Raw genomic sequence first — 24,275 nt, 5'->3', positions numbered from 1 at the left:
TATTTTCTTCAGACTCAACGATTATATCACAGAACACAACCTCTTGGCTAAAGAGCAATTCGGCTTTAAAAGACAACACAGTACCGTTCACCAGGTAAAAAGAATACACAATAAAATCATCACAAACAAACGCCAGAAGAGATCGACAGGAGTGGTACTTTTGGACATCGAGAAGGCCTTCGATACAGTGTGGCATAACGGACTAGTATTTAAAATGATTTCTAAGAATATCCCCAAATACCTCTGTAAAATTATTGCCGATTTTCTCTCCAATAGATCATTCGCAGTATCCGTTAATAACTGTACCTCTTCACTAAAGCCAATCCCTGCTGGTCTCCCTCAAGGGTCAATTTTATCGCCAATTTTATATAACCTTTATACCTCTGATTTCAAAGCTACGAAAAACTTCGATGTTGCCTACTATGCAGACGATACGGCACTAATAAGTAAAAGCAAACTTACCAGTGCACTTTTGAAAAAAATGGAAAAAAGTTTGACAATATGTAACAATTATTTTCAAAAATGGAAAATCAAAATTAATCATGGGAAAACCCAGTCCATTATTTTTCCATTCAACAAGTCACCCAAACGACTCCCGAAGCGGCCTCTTACCTTTAATCAAAACGAAATCAGAATTGGCAAAGAAATCAAGTACCTTGGGGTCATATTGGACGAGAAACTCCTATTTCGGAGACATATTGAATCTACCTGTGCAAAAGCCACTAAGACCTTCCGTTCTCTGTGGCCTTTACTCAACAAACGTTCAAAATTAAATAACAGAAATAAAAATTTATTATACAAATGTGTAATAAGGCCGATTATGTCCTACGCTGCTCCTGTATGGCATAACGCCGCCAAAAGCCACACGAAAAAGTTGCAAATCATTCAAAACAAATGCCTGAAAGTGATAAACAACAAACCATGGAGATATTCAACTTTTCATCTACATAATGAAACAGGATATGAACATTTTAAAGAATACATAGATAGACAAAGTACCAATTTCTTCAACAAAATAATAGACTCTCCTTACGAAGTAATGAGAGATTGTTTAGAATTATAGTAATTCCTACTCCAAACTATGACATCACCAAGCTTTGAGTAAATGATATATAATAAATTATATTTTCAAAATAATTTATCTATATTCACCTTTACTCTCACGCTAATTCTTGAACCCTTCTCTGTAAATTAAATTAAGGTTTTTTCCCCACTTTTGCCTACAAAATCTAACTTAACACAATAAATATATAATATATTAAATAAGTTAGCATAAATTTAAATATAGTATTTATTTGTTGCAATATCTTATAGATAAAATCTCAAATTTGTCTTCAACACTATATGTAAACCTATGAAATTTTGGATGAATAAAATGAATTGAATTGAATTGAAATAATAATCGTTCGAATGAAGCCATAATTTCAGAAAATTAACTTTTACATGGGATATTGAATTATTAACACCAGGTCATCCTTACAACCAACTGTGATCATTCGCCACTAATGGCTCTTACAAGTGCACCTCATGCTGACTTGGAGTTACCCATGAATATTGGCAACAAAAGGACATCCGTAGTAACCACCCTTTTGCAGGCAACAAAACTAAAAACACGTTTCGAAGCGAGAACATACGAAACTCATGTCTGACAACAGTGATAAATGTCAAAATTGGTGTACGAAGCTGACAGGAAATATTAGCCACAATACAGGCATGTGACCCAACACGCCCCCAGTCACCAGGCAACAGCCCAAAAATAAAGAAGTCACCAAAACCTTGAGAAAAAAACAACGGGGAATAAAAAAGCCACCGGATGAAAAGCGTAAAAAACGATTTCCCAGAACGAATCCTTGATGACATTTGGAAGTGTTGAAAGTTTTGGCGACATCGGTGGTTTTCCTCATTATGGTGGTGGCATATCCCATGATGAATGCAACTTGATTGAGCTAAAGTAACCCGCTCTCTTTCTCTTCTCTTCCACTCTCATAAAGTCAAAGGATAAGCTTAACACACACTTAAGCGATGAGGCATGGCGGTCACGTGTGGCACAGTCAGTCACCACCAAGTTCTCCACAGAGGCAATAATCAAAACATAACTAAAATATAATTTCGTGAAGAGCCATAAACAAACCACCCCCCATTTTAGGTAGTGGGTTGAATTATTCCATCTTCAAATATTCTCTCCCCCCAGTCACGTGGCTCAACGGTCATTGGAAGCCAGGGGACACGTGACTTTGGAGAAACAATTGCAAAAATTTGGTGGCATGCAAGCGCACAGTCACAGGCTACGATTACTCATTTACGGTCCTGGAAGATGAGGTGCCCATCCTTAGCTACCACTTGGCGGTCATATCCTGTCAGTGTGTGTGTGTGTATGTAACCAACTATTCCTTTGAAGGTGAAGGTGTGCATGCTTATAGCACATAAGGCAAACACTGCCATTAACTTCTTCCCATACTCGCTAACGAACGGAAACCATGCGTAAGTCCCATGGGATAGGGAAGCGTGCTTCGGCTGCGCACACACAACTTTAACTGCCGTTTTCCTCTTTTTTCCTAATAGGCACAGCGCGAGGACATGAGGAGTAAATGTTGGTGTTTCCTTAACTAATAAAAAGCTTAGTGGCAAACGCATCCATCGGGCTGCACAAATTGTTTGGATAAACAACAATTGTGCCAACACGTGACCAGGCCAATAGAGAAGAAGACGTCAAGGCATCGTTTATAAAGAGAAGTTCATTATTCGCTTTCAAAGGCACTCAAAGTAAAGCCACTGAAGTTGGCGATAATGATTAAGTTGAAGAGGCCAACAAGTGCATCTCAGCAAACATCTGCGCATCTCTGGCACTTGCGGTGGCCTTGTGTCAAGCCAATGAACCACGTTTGCAATGGGACTCGCCTGTATGGGTGTTCCACACTAGAAATTGCCTATGGTGGGCGGATGATAAGCTAAGTCGCATTGCAATAACTTTTCCATGTAATTCCATTCAGGAAATCGGATAATGAATGTTATTGAGCTACTGCTCTTCTCATCTCGTCGTTGTGGCATATTCCCAAATCCATTGGCCAAGTCACGTGCATTGGCTGGCTCAGTTAATTGTTTTAATCCTCCCAATCACTGGAAATTTGTAAGCAACAAATAAATTGGACTAATTTTTATCGTTATCGTATTTATTTTTAATTATCGACAACTCAATTCGACTTCCGTTTCTTTTGATTTAGATAACGATACACTGCGTCAGTGATTTATATACACATAAAGACGTGGTTGTCTGTTAGGCTTTAACTGTCGAGTAAAGTAAATTGCAGATATCTTCTCTCACGGATATCTCTAGGTTAGGTTAGGTTAGGTAGATATGATGGTAGCCCCATAATTCAGGTTCTAACTGAAAACTTTTCAGCAATTTCGTAAGTGACATATACGTATATTGGCAGCGTAACAGATGTATCACTGGAATGGTTTAAAATTTGGCCAGCTAACCTTGCACTAACGGATCTTCATGAAAGGTCGGGTTAATGTGTACATTTATTAACGTTTAGTCTCATTAAAGTGGCAGACTCATACACAAAATGCACGTGCAATCGCATTTATTCACAAGTAACCATATGTTTGGAACCAAAATTTTTAGTACATTATTTTTAAGTCCAAGCGTATAATGTTCACAAATTACCATAACATGTGAATGCGTAGCACCGAAAAATAAAATAAATAAAAACACAAGGGATTTAGTTTTTCTTTTCAATGATGTTTCAATAAAACGTAATTTTATTGAATTTTTGGGAGATTATTATTTACCTTTTTTAACAATTCGCTGTTACATGGACGTAATCCAGAAACGAATAAAAAACAAAAGTTAGACGCCGCAAGACGGTAATGGCGCGACTCGTTAGCAAAATATAACGAATTGTGCTGAAAGCACAGAGCTGCATCCAGAGCTTAGGGTACATTTTCTAACGAGGGGGAAATTGTCATTTTACAAGATTTTAAGTCCCCATCTAACGAATAAATTTTGACCTTACGAATTTGAACTTAAACATTCCGCCCGCCTTGCAACATCCAGCTATGTTGTAATTGAAATTCATTAATACATAGACATTACATACAATATTTTAATATCAAAATAAATATAAAATGCGATGTCAGTTTCATTTTCAAATTGAGCAATTTTTTTTTTTTTTTTTATTAGTTCATGTATTCATCTTTTCCAACTTCATTCTTTCTTAACTAAATGCTCGTAGAGCCGTTGACCCGGAGGGTCTGCAGTGTCTGGATTATTGGCCAGGATGACCTACGACACTTATGGTTGGCATTGACCTGATACTATCCAGCCAAACATCGTTAGCTGCGCCAATGGGAATCCAGGACTCGAAAATATTTGTGTCTTTAGAACCCGTGCGTAGACATCGGGCCCTAGAACCAACCCCACCCCGGAAGGACGGTAAAACCTTGGGTCGGCCAGCTGGAGACACTCGAAATGTTCCCGTATCGTATCTGGAGCCGACGACGATGGGGTGACAACACGGGTCAGGTCTGTTACCCGGGCAGAAAAAACCAATTTACTTTCTGCATTGTGTCGGGAGACAGCAACAAGCGGACAAAATGCGTCATGCGACGTCATCGCTGAGACAAGCCGTAGGCTGAGAGCTAAACTGCTACAAATCATACTGTACCCCGCACACGGGTCGAGGACAGCTCGGACAGGAATTCGACGATCGGACAAGACAAGCAAGAGGACTATAGTGGGACCAAGCGTGACGGTTGGTTGTAGAACCAACATCGGACCAGATATGGGAGCGGTATTCGTGATACAGTACGCGGACGAGTTAACGGACGAACTTGACTTGGACTTTCTCTTCGACAAGGTTTGAGCGGAAGGACGTTGTTGCTGGTCAAATGAATGTAGCAGCGTATGGTGGCTATCTCCACATTCGCGGCACCTCTCGCGACTATTGCAGGTCGATCGCATGTGAGACCTGCCCAGACAGTTTGAACATACCCGATGCAACACTACAGTGCGCAATCGTTGCTCCAAATGCATGTTCAAAAATTTGCGACACGACCGTAGATTGTGACTTCGCATACACAACACACAGACATTCGAGTGCCCTCTTTTATTCACACCTGAATTCTTTTGGGCAGTCCCCGTAGGGGATGACGATGGTTTGGCTACGTTGGTTGCGGATACGTCAGCAGGAGCCGTATCAGCCCCCGACGGAGGGACAACTTTTTGTGTCGGTACTACCTCTTGTGAAGAGGCGACGACTGGGGTCATCCCGACGTCAGGGACCTGCTCGATTGCTGGTAACGGCTCGCGAAGAACCGGTGCAACATCACTTTCTATAATCTCTCTTTCCTCATCGGACATCGGGACGTCATCCTCGTAGTCAGGGAGAGTCTTAACAATTTCCCTCATATTTTCCATTGTACTGCGAAAAGAAAGATGACGCTTACTATATGAACGATCGAAAACTATTCGGTCAGTATGACCAATTTTACCACCGGTCGTCTTACAACACCGTTTGCCGTTCTCACGTCAGCAACTCTAACGCGACCGTCAGATCCCGGGTGGACGTCATCCACACGACCTAATTTCCACGATGTAGGAGGCAATTGCTCATCACGAATTACTACCAAGTCCCCTACTTCGATATCACGCTGCGGAAATTTCCATTTATATCTTTTCTGTAAGCTTTTCAAATATTCCTCTTTCCACCGTAAGCAGAACTGTTGCGACAGCGCCTTCATTTTCCTAAATCGATGTACCAAATGAAGTGGTGATTCCTCCTCTAACTGTTCAGGAGGCGCCAAGATCGGAGATCCTACCAAAAAATGGCCAGGCGTAAGTGCTACCAATTCTTGAGAACTTTCACTCATTGGGCACAACGGCCTAGAATTTAAACAAGCCTCAATTCTCGAAAGAACAGTCGAAAACTCTTCAAATGTATATTTGAATCCAGATGCATGTTTCCTAAAATGCGTCTTGAAGCTTTTGACAGCAGCTTCCCAGAGACCACCCATATGTGGCGCCCCGGCAGGGATAAACTGCCAGGAAAGCTGCTGAAACTGGTATGCGGAACACACCTTATCACGTCTTTCTTTAAAAACACATCTCAAATCCTTTTCCATTTCGCGTGAAGCGCCTACAAAATTTGTACCATTATCCGAAAAAATGGTCTTGGGACAACCGCGTCGAGATATAAATCTGTGAAAAGCGGCCAGAAACGTTGTCGTAGACAAGTCTGATGTGGCTTCCAAGTGTATGGCCTTCGTCGAAAAGCATACAAAAACGCAAACATAACCCTTTGTTATCTTACATGCGCGCCCTAAAAATGACTTAATTTCGAAAGGCCCCGCAAAATCAACGCCAGTCGTAGTAAACGGTCTGGTAAGTACAGTTCTCTCCGGTGGGAGAGCCGCCATGATCTTCGTACAAGACTTCTTCCTATCCAACAGACACCGTTTACACCGGTTAATAGTCGATCTAATCAAAGATGTTAAACGAGGAATCCAATACTCAATCCGAATAAGACGTAGAACCAACTGGTTCCCTCCGTGAATAGATATGTCGTGAACATATTTCACTAGTAACCTAGCGAATCTACTATTATACGGCACTATAATTGGATGTCGCTCACTATACGACAGGGTAGGACACCTACTCAAACGACCATTCAACCTCATAACCCCCTCCTCATCCAGAAATGGATTCAATGACAACAACGAGCTCCTGGAACCTAACGGTTTCTTTTCCATCAAACAATAGTACTCATCTGGATAATGAGCCCTTTGAGAAAGAACAGCTAGACGTAATCTCACTGCCTTTAGTTCAGTTGCCGTCAACGTCGTGTCGTGATACACATTTCGACTAGCATGTGAATAATGGGTCCTGTGATAAAACCTAAATATATATGCGATGACTCGTAGAGCCCTATCTAACGAAGAAAACCTCTCTAAAATGTCCTCGTAGTTCGTAAAAAACGATGCGTGAGTCCTGACCGCCCGTACCTCAACGTCAGTCTCAAGAGGGGTGAAATCATTTATATCCCACTGAGAACTATCTGAGCAGAGCCACTCTGGTCCATGCCACCAAAGCGACGAAACCGCCAACTCTGCAGGCGACACTCCGCGACTCCCCAAGTCGGCCGGATTGTCCTCAGAGCGAACATGGTACCAATGTCCCCCAGTATTCTCTTGAATCCTACATACGCGATTCGCAACGAAAGTAGACCACGTAGATGGCGTCTTTCGAAGCCAAGAGCGGACGATCGTAGAATCCGTCCAACAATAAACACGTCGAAATTCAATATCTAACTCCCTGGCTATAGACTTGTAAAGTTCTGAGGCCAAAACTGCCCCACAAAGCTCCAAACGTGGCAAAGATATAGATTTGATGGGGGCTACCTTAGTCTTACAAGATAGCAAATGGGTGAAGATATGTCCCTGCGGCGTAACCACACGAACATATACTACCCCCGCGTATGCTTTTTCCGAGGCGTCGGAAAAAACATGTAATTCTACCTCACAGTCTGTGGAGTAATTGACCCATCGAGGAATACGAACGTGATTCACATCCTGATAGGTCTCGACAAACTTTCGCCATTGTCGCTCAGTTTGTAACGGAAGAGACTCGTCCCATCCTATCTTATCCAACCAAACCTGTTGCATAATTATCTTCGCCACTATAATAACTGGCCCCAGCCAGCCAACAGGGTCAAATAGCCTAGCTATAGCCGATAAAACCTCTCTCTTCGTAAACCGAGATTTTCGCTCAATCGGTTTCATCTCAAAATAAAATAAGTCCAACTGAGCATTCCACCTAATGCCCAACGGTTTCGAACTACTGGCCTCAACAAATGCCAGTAATTTGGCGTCAACCAAATGGTCAGCCGGAAGCGATTCCAAAATGGCTAGCTCATTAGAAGTCCACTTCCTCAGTTCGAACTTTGCCGATGATAATACCCTAATCAATTGATCCCTAGATTCAACAGCAGTATCCACGTTATGGTACCCTGTCAAAACATCATCCACGTACATGCACCTTCGTAGAATATGTGCCGCGTGGGGATATTCATCTTCGGAGTCATCGGCCAATTGCAATAACGTCCGTATGGCTAAATAGGGAGCACAATTCACTCCAAATGTCACGGTCTGCAGCTCATAGTCTTGTACATCTTTTTGAGGGGAGTCTCTAAAGACAATTCGCTGCAGAGGCGTGTGGGCCGAATTTACCCTAATTTGGCGGTACATCTGTGTGATGTCGCAATTAAAAACATATTTGAAAAATCTCCACCTCAAAATCAAATACACCAATTCCAATTGTAATGTGGGTCCCACATAAAGAATGTCGTTCAGACTTTTACCATTTGAGGTCTTATGCGAAGCATTAAAGACAACTCGAAGTTTGGACGTCAATTTGTCCGGATTGATTACCGGGTGGTGAGGCAAGTAACACAAAGTTTGGTCTGAAGGAGAAGTCGACGACACTGGTCTCATATGTTGCAAGTCCAAATACTCTTTAATCACCCCGTCATAAATTAATTTTGTTTCAGGCTTTCGTAACAGCGAAGCCTCACCACGAATAAACTGCTTCAAACAACTTGTCCGCGAATGTCCAAGCAAGACTTGTCCCTGTAATTCGGGTTTTATCGGAAGAGTCACTACATATCTTCCATCGGAATCCCTATATGTGGTATTCTTAAAATTTTCTTCACAAAATTTATCTGCGGGAGAACAAATTGCCCGTCTTGGTAAGTCCTCTAATTCCCAAAACCGAAGAAGAGTCTTGTCAAGACCATCTTCTTCCATAAATTCAACAGTCGTTGAAAAAACCGTCACATTAGAAGTGGGAATTGAACCAGTAATGAGCCAGCCGAAGACTGTCTGTTGAGCAATCAACGAACCTAAAATAACTGACCGAACCCCCTGTAATATAATTCTGGGATACACGTCTGCCCCCAACAATAGATCAACCGGACGACTATCGAACAGATTAGGATCAGCTAAACGCAAATTTGGCAAACGTGACATATAATTCCGACTCACTTGGAAAGACGGTAAATTCCCAGAAATCTTAGGCAGGACCAACGCAGTCGCCTCTACCAAGACCGATTCATCTATTGGTGACCCTATACTCAGAGGGCAAATACCGCGAGAAGTTATCGAAACCGATTGATTCACGCCTGATATTGAAGACACCGCACTCGTTGTCGAAATTCTAAGCAACTTTTGCATATTTTCGGTAATAAAGGAGGCTTCTGATGCTGGGTCAATAAGAGCCCGAGCTGGGTACGTCATACCCTGATGAACGATGTTCACCATAGCCGTCCCTAATAGTACCGACCTGTTCTGGGAAACATGAAACACTTGCCTGGCCGAAGTATCAGACACGATTCCAGACGAAGTGGAAGGCTGCGGGTCAATCAAACCGCTAGAATCCGTAGGACGAGCGGCCGAAACGGTCGAGGACGTAGTCGCCACATTCGTAGAATGGGAAGAATCGCGATGAAGCAAAGTATGATGCCTTCCTTGACACTTCTCACAACTGCGAGATGTAGTACAGTTGTTAACGTCATGTCTACGAGATAGACAATTGAAACAACAGCGGTACCGTTTCACAGCAGTCAACCGATCATTCACAGAAAGATTCCTAAATCTCGGACAAACTCGAAGATGATGGCTTTGTCGTGGATAAAGAACACACATCTTATCGACGGAATCTCTAGAAGAATGAGAAGTGTATTGCGAATTACGCGACCTAGATGGCGAAGATTTCGGAGCTGCATTCGTAAAATGCGTTCGCAGTTTCCTGCCATCAGTTTTCTTCGAAGCATCGATACCCTTCAAATCGCGGAGACACGTGAGTGTCTGAATCCTTTCCGTAAGAAAACGATCCATGTCCACCCAAGACGACAACGCAGACTTATCACTTATACCCTGTTCCCACAAAGTAACACTAATCTTCGGTAGACGTTGCACACACAAAAATATCAAAATCGGATCCCAATCGTTCGTAGGAACGTTATTCACAGCCATCGCCGAAATACATGCATTTATACCACGCTGCAAGTTCTTCAACCCAGAACTTGTCTCGGTGTCTAAGACCGGAAGGTCAAAAAGAAGCTTCAACTGATTGCTGACCAAAATTCTCAAGTTGTCATAAGTTTCCTTTAACGTCCTCCAAGCTAACTCGAAACTCCTATCAGTGAGAGGAAATCTTCTTACAACTTCACGGGCGTCGCCACTAGTCTTTTTGAGCAAATGACACAAGCGCTCAATATCACTCAGACGGGAATTTTTTACATAAACAGCAGTAAACAAATCCCTAAATGTTGGCCAAGACTGAAAGTCACCATCGAAAACCTCAATATCGCATGGTGGTAACGCCAAACTATGGACCGCACCATGGTCAACACCTAACAAAAGAGAATTTCCCGATACATCCACATTACCAGAACGAGCAGAAATATCCGCCACATCGGCCTGCTGTATAGGAGTTGACGCCCTAGGAACGGCTTTTAGACCGTCTATTTTCCTTTCGATAGAGGAAACAATACGAATATAGGCATCATAAGTTGCCTCATACTTGCCGTCAGCAGATTCTACCTTTCCCTTATCTGAATCCTCCTGAAGATCGTCTAAACACTCCTCATACCTCTCTTTCACTTTCTCCCAGAGTGATTTCGCCTCTTCGACCTGAGCCCTTAGAGAATAAACATCTAAATTCTCCTCCTTCAAAGAGCTAACCCGTGTCCCAAACTTCACAACCGCATCAGCGGCTCTAATGAATCGCGCGAATGTATTAACTGGCATATTGAAAATAATTTGGCGTCACAAAAAATTCACAAAAACTCGTAAAGTATGTGAACACGCACTTATCGACAGCGAAAACTGGCCGAAAAATCAATAAATTTGCACAAAATGCCCAAAAATGCAAAAACAAAAATTTACAAAATTTCTCTTTCAGTGTATCAAATTCTCACACTGCACCAAAATTACCACAAAATTTCTTGAAGTGTAAACAATTGTTCGTAAAACAACCACTTCAAAACTTAAAATCAAAAATTTCAAACAATTTGTAAACTATTGGACTATTTTTCTTTCAGTGTAGAAACAATTAATTTTCGTTCAGTGTACCGAATCACAAAATATTTTTCCCCGTGTACAAAAAAATGGGCAAATTATTCAAGTCAAATTCTAAAAATCTCAAAATTCTACTAAAATCTTCGAACTATTTCTCTCAGTGTATGAATGAATTTACGAAAATTACGCTCAGTGTATCGAAGAATACTGACTGCCGCCAATTTGTATCAAAACTTCACACACGAAAACCAAATAATCAAAAAAATTCAACAACTTATAAGAAATTATAAAAAATGTCTGTAGGGTGCACGGACTGTAAAATACACCTCTACACTTCCACGCCAAATAATCTCCCCAAAAAAAATTTAAATATCGCAAATAATAAAAGATATAGAAATAAAAATATATACGTAATATATATGATAAAATAAAAATTATACGATCGTACCGGACCGCCTGTAGGGTGCACAGTGACCAAACCGATAATTTTTACTAATGCGCGTAACGCTAATGGGTCATACAACACGAAAACCCAAAAAACTCAATTTCAAAAATTTTTATAATTTTCCTCAAAATATTTACGACTCGCGGCCCCGTGAGGGTTAACAAATAAACCAAAGAAACACAGCTCAAAAAAAATATGTATGTATATACGTGTGTGTATCACTGATCATACGTAGGTATGTAATTCAAACGTTGACTGCAGTGACGATTGATGTTTGTTTACAATAGTAATACGACCAACAGAGCCTTTGGAGTCTGCGTGTATTTTGTTATTGTTTTATTTACTTCTAGTTAAAGGCAACGTAATTGCAAATAATGTTTTGAAGTAAATAAGCAATTGTCAACGTTTAAATTCACCACACAACACCAATATATACAATAGATTTTTTCACTTTTTATTTTGACTATTCTTTCACTTGAATATCTTTTAGCAAAACGAAATTAAACAAACGAAAGAAACGTACGTATGTATGTAGCAACGAATGTGTGTTTTTTGAAATGCAATTTGCCGTCGGCAAAATGAAATAATTGAATCGATGTTGTAAAACGACCGCGGTTTAAATTTAAAATACTCGCGATTTGCTCAATTATTTTAATAAAACGCTGACATACGCACCTGTGTGTTGATAAATAATTATTTAAATAAATTTTCAATATAAATCCTTCACAAATATGGCTGCAAAGTGGCTGCTTTTTGTTGTTGCTTCACAATGATGAGCACTTTCCTTTGGAAAAGAAAAAGAAAACCCTTTATTAATTGCTGTAAGCAAGTATCCGGCTCGATTGGACCAATGAATGCGTAGCACCGAAAAATAAAATAAATAAAAACACAAGGGATTTAGTTTTTCTTTTCAATGATGTTTCAATAAAACGTAATTTTATTGAATTTTTGGGAGATTATTATTTACCTTTTTTAACAATTCGCTGTTACATGGACGTAATCCAGAAACGAATAAAAAACAAAAGTTAGACGCCGCAAGAGGGTAATGGCGCGACTCGTTAGCAAAATGTAACGAATTGTGCTGAAAGCACAGAGCTGCATCCAGAGCTTAGGGTACATTTTCTAACGAGGGGGAAATTGTCATTTTACAAGATTTTAAGTCCCCATCTAACGAATAAATTTTGACCTTACGAATTTGAACTTAAACAACATGTTTGCAATATATATATTTATATGTTAGAACATATTAGTTTGGGATATAATTTTTTTTTTACATATAATATGAGTGGATGCAAACATGCGAGTATATTCATTTCGAAATTGCCTATAGACATACATGTGTTTAGATAGTGAAACCAAGAGAGTAAGCTGCAAGTAAAAAAATGGAAGTAACCAGACGCCAATTGGCTACTTCCATTTTTTACTTGCAGCATATATACAAAGAAAATTGTATTAATAGTTGTTTTTCTACCAGTATATGTCTAAGGTGAAACGTGCTATGTTGGAACAATACAAACATACGTATAGTGATTTGCAACCGTGTTGAATCTGTACAAAAGCAATTTCTACTGTTTTGTTTACGTCGGAACAACTGGACTCCTCAAACCATGCCATCTTACAAGGAAAGACTTTCACTTGTCAAATTGCCTACACTGAAAAGTAGACGTACTATGCTGAATATCTGTTTTATGGTTGATGTTATTAATGGTAGATTTAAATCTGAGTTCCTTCTTAACAGTATCTCATAGCGTCAAGACCTACTCGTAATTTTGTACTGCTTCGCATTCAGTACTTTCGCACAAACTTAGAAAATAACGATCCTGTTCGCCGAATATGTGATGAATTTAATAAATACTACTATTTTGATCTTTCAGAAGAAATATTAGGCATAAGATACCATTTGTAAATATTGTAGTATAGCATTGTTAGTCTGTACGGACTACACTTCTGGCAGTCTTTTGAAATCACTCCAAACGAAAGAGGTGCGCACTTGGTACAAAATTTCTTATTAGAATAGGTCGAGGGATATTCTGGATATAACATTGGAAAATGGATATTCACGAATACAAATAAAAAAGTGATGTTTTTGCAAATGTTTCATTATACAGCAATTATTGGAATTTATAATATCTATAACTTAAGGAAAGGTAAAGAAAATTAATCTTAATAGTAAATGTATCTTAAAAATTGTACTTGAGAGTCATGCTTAGGAACTGTGTGCACTATACATAAATAGTTTATCTATTTGTTTATTTGTAGTAAAATATCATATATAAACCTAAATAAACAAACGATTACACAAAAAACGGATATTCACGGTATAACATTGTTTCGCTTTCCAGGGCCAAATTTACATTTTACTCTGATTGGCCAAGATATTTTTTCTACTATATATTCTGAACAGAGAATGAAGCCGACCCATTTTTATCGGCGGCGGCTGATACTAAAAGTTTGCTTCCGGCGGAAGCGGTTTGACGGCTAAGCCAATGAGAATTTGTGTAGTCGGCAGCGGACATTTATCTAATATAAAATCAAATTGAGGTTATCTGAAGTGTTATGAGATTAGTGGTACAACCAATTCTACAATCAAATTTATATATCATTCAAATGTTTTGAGCAAGATATTTGCAAAATTATTATAGAAACCTAATATTGAATAATTGTGGATCAAGTTCAAGTTCAAATTTTGGCAGAAAATATAACAATTACACTAGTTTACATTGAAAATGTACACTTGATGAGAGTCGACTTTTCTTATGTATTTTGTATCTGCTGAATTCGAAAAAAAATTTAAAATTTTTTATTGAACAGTTTTTGACATATCCCGTTATTTTTAGTTTTTCACTCTTTTTTCACTAAAGAAATTATATCTCGAGTTAGAAATGTCCGATTATATAGTTGTTGGTACTTAAATGAAAGGTATTAAGATGACGATTGGATTTGTGATAAGTTACGCGGCTAAATTTGAGTCCAGATGAGTCAACATATTCGGCGGCGGCGTCGACTGCCAAAAAAAAAGGTCGGCGGCGACTAAAAACAGCGGCGCGACTCGACGGCTACAGTCTCTGGTTCTGAAATGTGACTAGCATTACTGAGAGGGGATAATCCACCCCTGACAATTTTTTTTTTGTTTTTTGGTGAAACTGGGATTTAACCCATGGGTCTTTAAATGCAAGACGGGCATGCTAACCATTGCACCACGGTAGCATCCGATACGATGGTGGACGATACAATTAACCCTCTAATGCCCAATCCCGCCTTTAGCCGGTCTTCGTTAAATCAGGAAGCTTTTAGTAAAACACATCTTAAGACAACAAAGATTGGTAAAATAAAAAGAAAACTTAGTTAAAACTGTTCACGAGGCTTTGCAGCATATGTTATATTGAATTTTACAGTATACATTTTTCTGGGTTTGTTTTCTTGATTTTGTATCGTTAACATTGAATATTTAATCATTGGAGGGTTAATTAATAAACATTCTAACCCGATTTCTTATAATATCAATAGTGTTCTATTCTGACCCAAAATACATACAATTTTCCTAGGGGGGCTATAGCCCCCTAAGATGAAAATTTATAGACTGAACTTATAGGTTAAATTCCTGTTTTATTTAATAAAAATGAATAACAATATAGACATCAAAATAACTCGACAATTAATTTATAATAAAGCAACTAAAAGTAGTTCCACAATTTTCCCAGCAAAAAAATTGGGAGTTGTTCTAAAGGCACAACTTTAAAAGCACTTCCAAAAATGTCCTCACAAAGAAGTTAATTATTTTAACTACACAGGAAGTTTTTTTTATTTCATTTGTTTCATATTTTAATGCGTAATTTTTTGTTTTCTTTTAAGAAAAAAGTAAGAATAAAGCAAATGGTACAAATTATTCAAATTTTGCCACAAAAATGCTAAATTCATTATAGAAATTTTTATAGAATTTTTGAAAATATTCGAGGGAAAACGTTTCAAACAAGCGTTAGAATGAATTAAAAATCATAAAAAATATAAAAATTAATTATTTGGGAAAATATAACAAATTTTTTTAATTGTTATTATTGTTTTTGATCTCAGCTTAAAGCCATGCATTGACTAAACTACAAGTGTAGCTTAACCAACAGAGGAAAAGTATGCTTGTCAAATTTATTTGGGCAAAGCCCTATAGACTGCAAGATGGTTGGATGTACAGCTGTTTCGGAATTACCACATTCCTCATCAGCATCCTCTACTTGCAGCAAAACTATCACCCAATTATCAGAATAAATTCGGGTAATTCACTCAACCCAATGTGAACTACACTTGAACCTCCCGAAAAAGGGTTTGATAGTCGGCTACTGCCTAAACAAATTTTGCAAGCATATCTCTTTTCCTTTGCCAAACTCAAATCATCGATTTGAATGTATTTGGCTGGGTTTGTTTTTGAGCGTGCTTCCTCTATCTTCATTCGTTTTGTTTGTTATTGTTGGCCTCTCTTCAAGTGTATTTTATTAATTTATTAATATCAGATTTCAAACATTGCCATCGGCAACTGCTACCACAACCAAAGTAATTCGATTGTGCATGAAAGTCATTAGCGGAACTTTGTGCGGTTGTATATACTTCTTTAATTTTTAGAAAAATGTAAAATCGTAAATAGGTTTTCAAATTCTGGGGGGGGGGGGCTAAAATTTTTCTGGGGGGTCTAAGCCCCCTCCCCAGAGGCCTTCCTACACTTATGCAGATAGCAATATCGTTTATGCATCGATTCAGTCCATCTTCTAGTCTTACCTTCTAGACAACATAGAAAAATCTCCATTATTGGAAGTCGCAGCGCAATTGCACTTATTGATCGATTGAAGAACTCAATGAAATCAACTTAATTCAAAGGAAGGTTTCTTAATTTCATAAGGTTGTCCGAAAAAATAATTAGTTGTTTTAACAAACTAATGAAATTTTATTGGTTGGGGTTACCAATTAGAGTGTTAGTGTGCTCAAATTTTAGTTATCCAAACAATTTATGTATTGTTGTGCCAGACAAGAATTAGTTGCTCTAACAAATATTGTCGGTTATATTCTGATGGTAGATGGGACCAAATAAATCGGTTGGCAAAAAAATTGGTTGGCACAACAAATTTGTTTTCTGTGTGCAAATATCAAAGATTAGTATCCTAAATTTAATTTGAAATATTATAAACCTTCGTTTAGTCAAAATTTCATTATTTTAAAGGAAAATAATCTTTCATATAGAGAAGATTTGTTAGCCTAACCCAGCCTAGCCCAACTGACGGGGCACCGCAGTGCGCAAATTACCTATCACCATAACTTAACCGAGGAACGTTTTTGTAAATTCATGAAAATCGTGTGAAACAGATATCCAATATGTTGTATATATCAAAGTTATAGAAAAAAAATAAATATTTAAAGTGACCGCAAATGACCCCGTGTTCTCACATTTTTTGTCATTGTTTAAATTGACATCACTCATATCCTGGCATAATTTATTGGAACGTATGAAAGTCATCAATGCGAGAAAAAAATGGGAGGTCACCAAAGAGACTTGAAAGCCGGAACTTCCCATTTTTCTCAACCGCTGAGTGAATGAAAGCCATCACCATTTAAACACACACAAAAAAATGGAAAAGAAAACGGAAAACGTTACTGCCATTAGGGGTCTTTTTTTAGTATTTATCGAACAACTAGCGACCGATTACAATCGATGGAATACAAATCACAACAGACGTGAATGCCCACCCATTTTTCGTCCACAAACACTCGACACTCGGTAACAAAACAATCGAAACTAATGGAAGGACAGACAAACAGAGCAGCTAGCGGATGGATATGAATGTATTGAAGCAAATCATAAAATGCATATGTGTTTGTCATGTTCTTAAGGACAATAAGACCAGCGAAATGTCCTGGTCCACTAACAGAGAAACCGGCTAGTGCAAATTTAAACTATGGAGTTTTCTTCAAAATTAGGAATGGATTGTCGAGGCGACACAGCTGTAACTTAACGGTTGTGGTGGTGATGATGGATTTTATTTTAAATAGTAATACATTCTACAAAGAATATAATTGAACTGTTTTATGGAGAGAATGAACTACTTCATTGACTCAAATTGTATTATATTTTTTTGAGATTTCTATAACGCATTGTTAAAATAATGAGAATTGACGGAGATTTTTGAATATTTAAATACCATTTACGAAATTTTTGCTTCTGATAAAATCAGCATGGTGTATTTAATAAAAAAAAGTATTTACTATTAACTACACAGTTCATACATACTATTTTTGAGAATTGTAGGTAAAAATTTTCTGCACCCAGAAAAAAGTGTCTTCGAAACTAAAGGAAAAAATGTTCATCATTTTATTTCCATTAAGTTAAATTTTTGTGTGAAATAATAAAATTTACTTGTTTCAGTAAAAAAAATCCTAAACTGAAAGCAGTTAGGAATAGTTCATTAACTAGAATAAGGCATGGAATTTTACTAATACTGTTTTCTTCGCTGAGTATAAGAATTTACTACAGAACAAGAAAATTTTATTCACTGATAACAAAGCATTCGTAGAAATAAACAAAAACCTAACTAAAACCAAGTTTCTTCAAATTTAGTAAAATTTCTTATAAAATGATAATTCTGACTTCCTTTATTATAGAAAGCTTATCATACATTCGAATAACACTTGGCATAGAAAAATATTTTAGTTCATTCGTACTAAGAAGTATTCAATCCTTTCAAAACTTAAGGAAACATACTTGTTAGAATATAGGAAATTTTCCTATATCTTTTTGTCTACCTGCAATCGATACCTGTCATCGATATAATCGATATGTCTGCGCGTGGGTTGTTTTTTAGTTGGAATCGCGTTGTTATGGTATACGGAGAGATTGTTAAAAAAAATATAGTAAAATAATATAATAAATAACAAATAAAATATATTAAATATTTGTTAATTAAATTAGTGAGAAAAATTTTCGTTTTTTTGAAAATTATTAAAAATAAATAACAAACAATAAGTCTATCAATATTCGTGATGGTGTACAAAGAAAGAAAACACCAACAGAATAACAACCCCTTCATTCATCAGGCAACATTCAGGACGATAACCTTTTGTAAAAAATTGGTTTATTTTTTATATTTGTAGGCATTGAAATTGTAAAAGGTGGACAAAATCTTTATGCAACAACTTATTAAAAGTGAAAGGCACAAGAAGAAGAAAAAAAATTACGTTTTACAGTTGATAACATTACATTATTGGAAATAGTGGAATAATAAACTAATATTTCGATACTGTTGATTCTTAATAAATATATTTAATATATTAATAAAACATGTTTTTTATTGAAGAAACATATATGAATAAATAAAACTATTTAAAAACGAAGATAAGCAGTTCTAATTTTGATGGAAAATGTTTTCAATAAATATAAAAGCTTTGTCCAAATGAATGAAAAAAGTTCAATAAAATCATTCCATATATGAATTCAATTCCGTTAAATTTTTTTCATTCTGTAGTATAGTGGTACATAAATATAGGAAAATGTTAACTAATATATGGAGTGCATTCTACCTAATTTCTATGAACATCACATCGTTCAAACAAAAAAATGTCTTTGGCGCTATATTTACGAAGTTCAACTTTCTTCACAATGAGTTCATTTTAACTTAAAGAAGGGGTCACTTTTTTCTGGGTGTGCTTTAGTTAATATTGAATTTATTTTTTCTGGCATTGAATTTTATACCTACGTTTAGTTCAAAACATTTTTGAGACATACTTGAAACAGAGAAAAATTCATTCACCTGGGGAGAGTTTCATACAAAAAATTAAAATTAACTAAAACACTTTTTAAACCCTCCGCCATAGGATGGGGGCTATATTAACTTTATCATTCCGTTTGTAACAAATCGAAATATTGCTCTAAGACCCCATAAAGTATATATATTCTGGGGCGTGGTGAAAATTCTGAGTCAATCTAAGAATGTCCGTCGTCCGTCTGTTGAAATCACGCTAACTTCCGAATGAAACAAGCTATCGACTTGAAACTTGGTATATACGTATAGCCGCCATATAAACCGACCCCTAGATTTGGCTTGCGGAGACTCTTGGAGGAGCAAAATTCATCCGATCCGGTTGAAGTTTGGTACGTAGTGTTAGTATATACGAGGGCGGTTCGGAAACTTCTTAGCATATCATTGAAAGAGAACAGTTAATTTTTCAAAACTATTTTTATTTTTCAATATAATCTCCTGAAACTTCAATACACTTAGTCCAACGCTATTCTAGCAATTCTATCCCTTGATTAAAATAGTTTTCCTCAAGGTCTTCAAAATAGTGGTTTACAACGGTGATTGCATCTTCATTTGAGGTAAAACGCTTGCCAGCAAAGATTTTTTTAGATTTGGGAACAAGTAAAAGTCACTGGGAGCTAAATCAGGAGAATAAGGTGGGTGGTCAAGCAACTCGTACTCTAATTCGTTGATTTTAGCCATGGTTAAAACACTCCTGTGCGCTGGTGCGTTGTCTTGATGAAAAATTATTTTTTTGTGTTGTAAGCCAGGACGTTTTTCTCGAATTTGTACATTTAATTGATCCAAAAGGTTGCAATAGTACTCTGAATTTATTGTTTTACCCTTTTGCAGATAGTCAATCAAGAAAATACCTTTGAAGTCCCAAAAAAACCGTTGCCATAAACTTACCAGCCGATTGAATTGTTTTTGCCTTCTTTGGGGCACTTCCTCCAGCTTCAGTCCATTGTTTGGATTGTTCTTTTGTCTCTGGAGTATAGTGGTGGATCCATGTCTCATGCACAGTTATGAAACGATGCTTAAAATCCATTTTATTTCGCTTAAAACGATCCAAACAAGCTTGAGAAATGTTCATTCTTATGCGTTTTTGATCGACTGTTAACAAATGCGGCACCCATCTTGCAGAAAGCTTTCTCATCTGTAGTTCTTTATGCAAAATTAAATGGACTCGATCATTTGAGATGCTCATGCACGGATGAAAAAGACTGTTTTTCATATGTTTGGCTATAAACATTATATGTTTGGAACACAAATTTTTAAACACAATATTTTTGAGTGCAAGCATATAATGTTCATAAACTAGCATAACATGTTTGGGACATATATGTTAATATGTTAGAACATATTATGTTTGGGACATAAAATGTTTGTAAATATAATATGCTTGGATGCAAACATATATTAATTTAGAAATAGCCTATAAACATATATGTGTTTAGTAGCTTGGAGCGCTATTTAACAGGGAGCGATATTGAATTAAGTTGGTGGTTGTTGCTTGTTATTACAAAATTAACATTTTATTTCCCCTTGGGCAATTGATCAGCTACTTCTTTGATCCTTACAAACTGTGTGGTCCGCTGTTCGAATCCCCGTCCGGCAAAATGTAAAATTAAAATAAAAAAAAAATCATAAAATTGAATAATTTCTTCTACAATGTTTGTATTACAGAAAAAGGTGCTAAGAACTAAAAAATCTCGTGGAAGTGAGAAAGATGTGAGGGAATATACAATTAGGCAGAAACAAAATTTTGAGCATTCAGGTCGAATACCTATGTTGTTAGCACCTATATTACCTGTTTATTTTCATAATTCATTATGATTGTAAATATATAAATAAATAAATAAAATTTTGAGCACAATATTGTTTGGGAGAATTTTTTTAAGCATATAATATTTTTGGGTGCAAAATGCTTCCAAACATATTATATGTTCACATAATAACATATTGTTTTTTGGAAGACAACATTATTGAATTTGGATGCAAAAATACAAAATGTTTGGAACTTAGACTACCCAAACATATATTGTTTAGACCAATATGCTTTCAAACATATTATATATTGGAAGAGATCAAACATATAAATGTTTGGGCAATACCCAAAAATGTATATGCTTGAAGCAAAATATGTTTGGGAGTATATGTTACAGAAGCGATTTTTTGTGAGGGTGTGATATTAGCAATTTCACGCACTTTTATTCGTCGATCATTTAATACCATATCGTGCACTTTGGCTACAATTTCTGTTGTTGTTGCTGTTTTGGACGTTCACTACGTGGTTCATCTTCAATCCTTGTACGACCACGTTTAAGTTCAACAACCCAATTTTTTACTGTTGCATATGAAGGAGCACTTTCACCTAACACATTCACCATATCATTATGAATTTCTTGTCTCGATTTTATGTAAATATATAATGAAAGCACGCTTTTCTAATGTTTCCATTGTAAAAAAATTGCGGATGCGTCTTTTTTGAACACCTGTTTCTATATGAAGGTGTTACCAGATCGAAACAAAATTTAACATGTGTTCATAACAGAGATGGAAGTTTCCAAAACACTTAACTTTTTTCTGTTTATACCGTGCTTTTTGTGCTAGGCTAATAAGTTTCCGTAGTCTCTAACAACCATGCAAAAATGGGTCCATAATTATATATAGCCCCCCTATAAGCCGATCCCCAGATTTGACCTCCAGAGCCTCTTGGAGGAGCAAAATTTATCTGATCCCCTTGAAATTTGGTACGTGGTGTTAGTATATGGTATCTAACAACCATATAAACATTGGTCCATATCGGTCCATAATTACATATAGCCCCCATATAAATCGGTCCTCAGATTTGACCTACGGAACCTCTTGGAGGAACAAAATTCATCCGATTCAGTTGAAGTTTGGTACACTGCGCTAGTATATGGCCGCTAATAGCCATGCAAAAATTGGTCCAAATCAGTCTATAGTAATATATAGCCGATCTCCAATCACACAAGAATTGGTCCATATCGCCAAAAATAATCTACCAAAATTTTATTTCTATAGACAATTTTGTCAAAATTATTTATTTTTATAGAAAATTTTGTCAAAATTTTATTTCTACTGAAAATTTTATCAAAATTTTATGGTTATAGAAAATTTTGTCAAAATTTTATTTCTATAGAAAATTTTGTCAAACTGAATTATATACGTATTTAATCGACCTTTTTTTTGTTTAATATATACCCCGTTGGACTAAATTACAATTTAGAAGACGCACTGTTAGAAAAATATGTTTTTCATATGTTCCGATATAAACAAAATGTGTTTCGGGCACGATTTTAAACCACAATATATTTAAGTGCGAACATGTAATGTTCCTAAACTAACACTAAATGTTTGGGACATCTATGTTAATATGTTAGAATATATTATGTTTGGGGCATGAATGTTTCATAAAAATAATATGTGTGAATGTAAACATATATAAATTAACAAATTTCGAGTAAACATATATATGTTGTGATATTTTATTCAGAGAGCGACAAAAAGAGAGTATAGAGAAAGATATAGAGATGGAAACCGGGAGGGTTGACGAAAGATATCAACATAACAAAGCGAGAGAATGAAAAAAGAACAATTTCTGTGAAACCACTGTTGTTTCGGAAAACTGTTTTATGATAAGGCTAAAAATTTTGATATGCTTAAGTCTAAATATTATTTAATTTGAATAAAGAGAATAGACATTCGGAACCAAGAGAATAGACATTTGAAAAACAAACTGCAATGTTTTCGCCTTGAGAGCAGCATTTTATGCATGTGTGAACATGTGTTTTGTTTATCATTTTGGCATTATGGGCACAATTTTTCGATAAAAAAAATCAGGGGTCTTCATAAAAATAACGAAAGGGCACTATACTCTTTTTAGAGTTGGGACAGTAAAATGAAATAAGGAGGAAATAGTGAAAAATTACACAGTAAAATGTAAAAAAACAAACTTTAGTTCCTCTTTATTAAAAAGTAGTCCACGAGGTGTTGACGGACACCATCAAATATAAAAGCGGGCATTAAGTTCGAGTTTTACAGCTAAAACAATTTAAAAAGTTTATTTTCTTTAAAATGAATTATTAAAGAAAAATAAAAGGAATTTTAGAGCGATGGTGTTAAATGCAAGTAAAAAACTGTTCACTCCTAAATAAATTTATGTTTATATTATAAAATTATGTATGTATGTTTATACTCGACTCCACGTTCTTTTGTTAGTTTTTGAATTCCTTCCAAATTTTAAAGTTTTGTACAAAAACAGTTTTTTTATTAAAAAATTGTTATTTTTGCAATAAAAAATAATATTTTATCCAAAAATCAGTCAATTTCGTTTATATCAAGCACTGTTACTGACTATAAATCTTTAATAACACACATTTCGAAGTTTCATTTAAAAAAATTTAATATAGTATAAATATAAATGTGTAAATTAAAAAAAAAAAAAAAAAAAAAAATGTTCGGTCGGAGCAGGGATTGAACCCACGACCCTTTGTATGCAAGGCAGGCATGCTAACCACTGCTCCACGTGGCAAACAAATGTATGTTTCTGTTAAATAATGTTATGTTTGCATGGGCTCGTGGGCGCTGCAAACTATGCTATATAAATGTAACTTAAAACGATAATTATCTACTGGTGACTATAACAGCTACGTAGCCCAGTGGATAGTGTGTTGGCTTACAAACTGTATGGTCCTCGGTTCGATTCTCCGTGCAGGCGAAAGGTAAAATTTAAAAAATTTATAAAAGTGAATAATTTCTTCAACATTATTTGTATTACAGAAAAAGGTGCCAATAACTAAAAAATTTCGTGGAAGTGAAAATTACGAGTATGTTAGGGAATAAGCACAATCGTGTTTGGGAAAAATTCTTCCAAGCATATAATATTTTTGGCTCAAAATGCTTCCAAACATATAATATGTTCATATAAAACAAACATATTAATGTTTCGGCAG

At 36.4% G+C, this 24,275-nt stretch overlaps 2 protein-coding genes across 2 annotated transcripts; both read right to left on the bottom strand.

The window, feature by feature from the left end:
• Positions 1 to 3,724: 3,724 nt before the first annotated feature.
• Positions 3,725 to 12,521, bottom strand: LOC142226076 (uncharacterized). Its single transcript, XM_075295945.1, has 2 exons — positions 12,200 to 12,521; positions 3,725 to 5,426 (listed from the first exon to the last, which is right to left on the bottom strand). Exon 2 carries the CDS (start codon positions 5,420 to 5,422, stop codon positions 4,298 to 4,300), a length of 1,125 nt encoding a protein of 374 aa, XP_075152060.1. The 5' UTR covers positions 5,423 to 5,426; positions 12,200 to 12,521; the 3' UTR covers positions 3,725 to 4,297.
• On the bottom strand, positions 5,470 to 10,809 carry LOC142225018 (uncharacterized). The gene is made up of 2 exons (XM_075294794.1): positions 8,306 to 10,809; positions 5,470 to 8,230 (listed from the first exon to the last, which is right to left on the bottom strand). Exons 1-2 carry the CDS (start codon positions 10,807 to 10,809, stop codon positions 5,470 to 5,472), a joined length of 5,265 nt encoding a protein of 1,754 aa, XP_075150909.1.
• Positions 12,522 to 24,275: the final 11,754 nt, after the last annotated feature.

This window comes from Haematobia irritans, chromosome 2 (genome assembly GCF_050003625.1).
Source record: "Haematobia irritans isolate KBUSLIRL chromosome 2, ASM5000362v1, whole genome shotgun sequence".
In the NCBI taxonomy this organism is placed as follows: domain Eukaryota; kingdom Metazoa; phylum Arthropoda; class Insecta; order Diptera; family Muscidae; genus Haematobia; species Haematobia irritans.
The sequence above is the reverse complement of the archived record's forward strand: the minus strand, read 5'-3'. Positions and strand labels throughout refer to the sequence as shown.

Coding starts and splice junctions, on each gene's coding strand:
- LOC142225018 (XM_075294794.1), bottom strand. CDS start 10,809: ATGCCAGTTAATACATTCGCGCGATTCATTAGAGCCGCTGATGCGGTT. Junction 8,231..8,305: donor ACATTACAATTGGAATTGGT/GTATTTGATTTT, acceptor CCGCCAAATTAG/GGTAAATTCGGCCCACACGC.
- LOC142226076 (XM_075295945.1), bottom strand. CDS start 5,422: ATGGAAAATATGAGGGAAATTGTTAAGACTCTCCCTGACTACGAGGAT.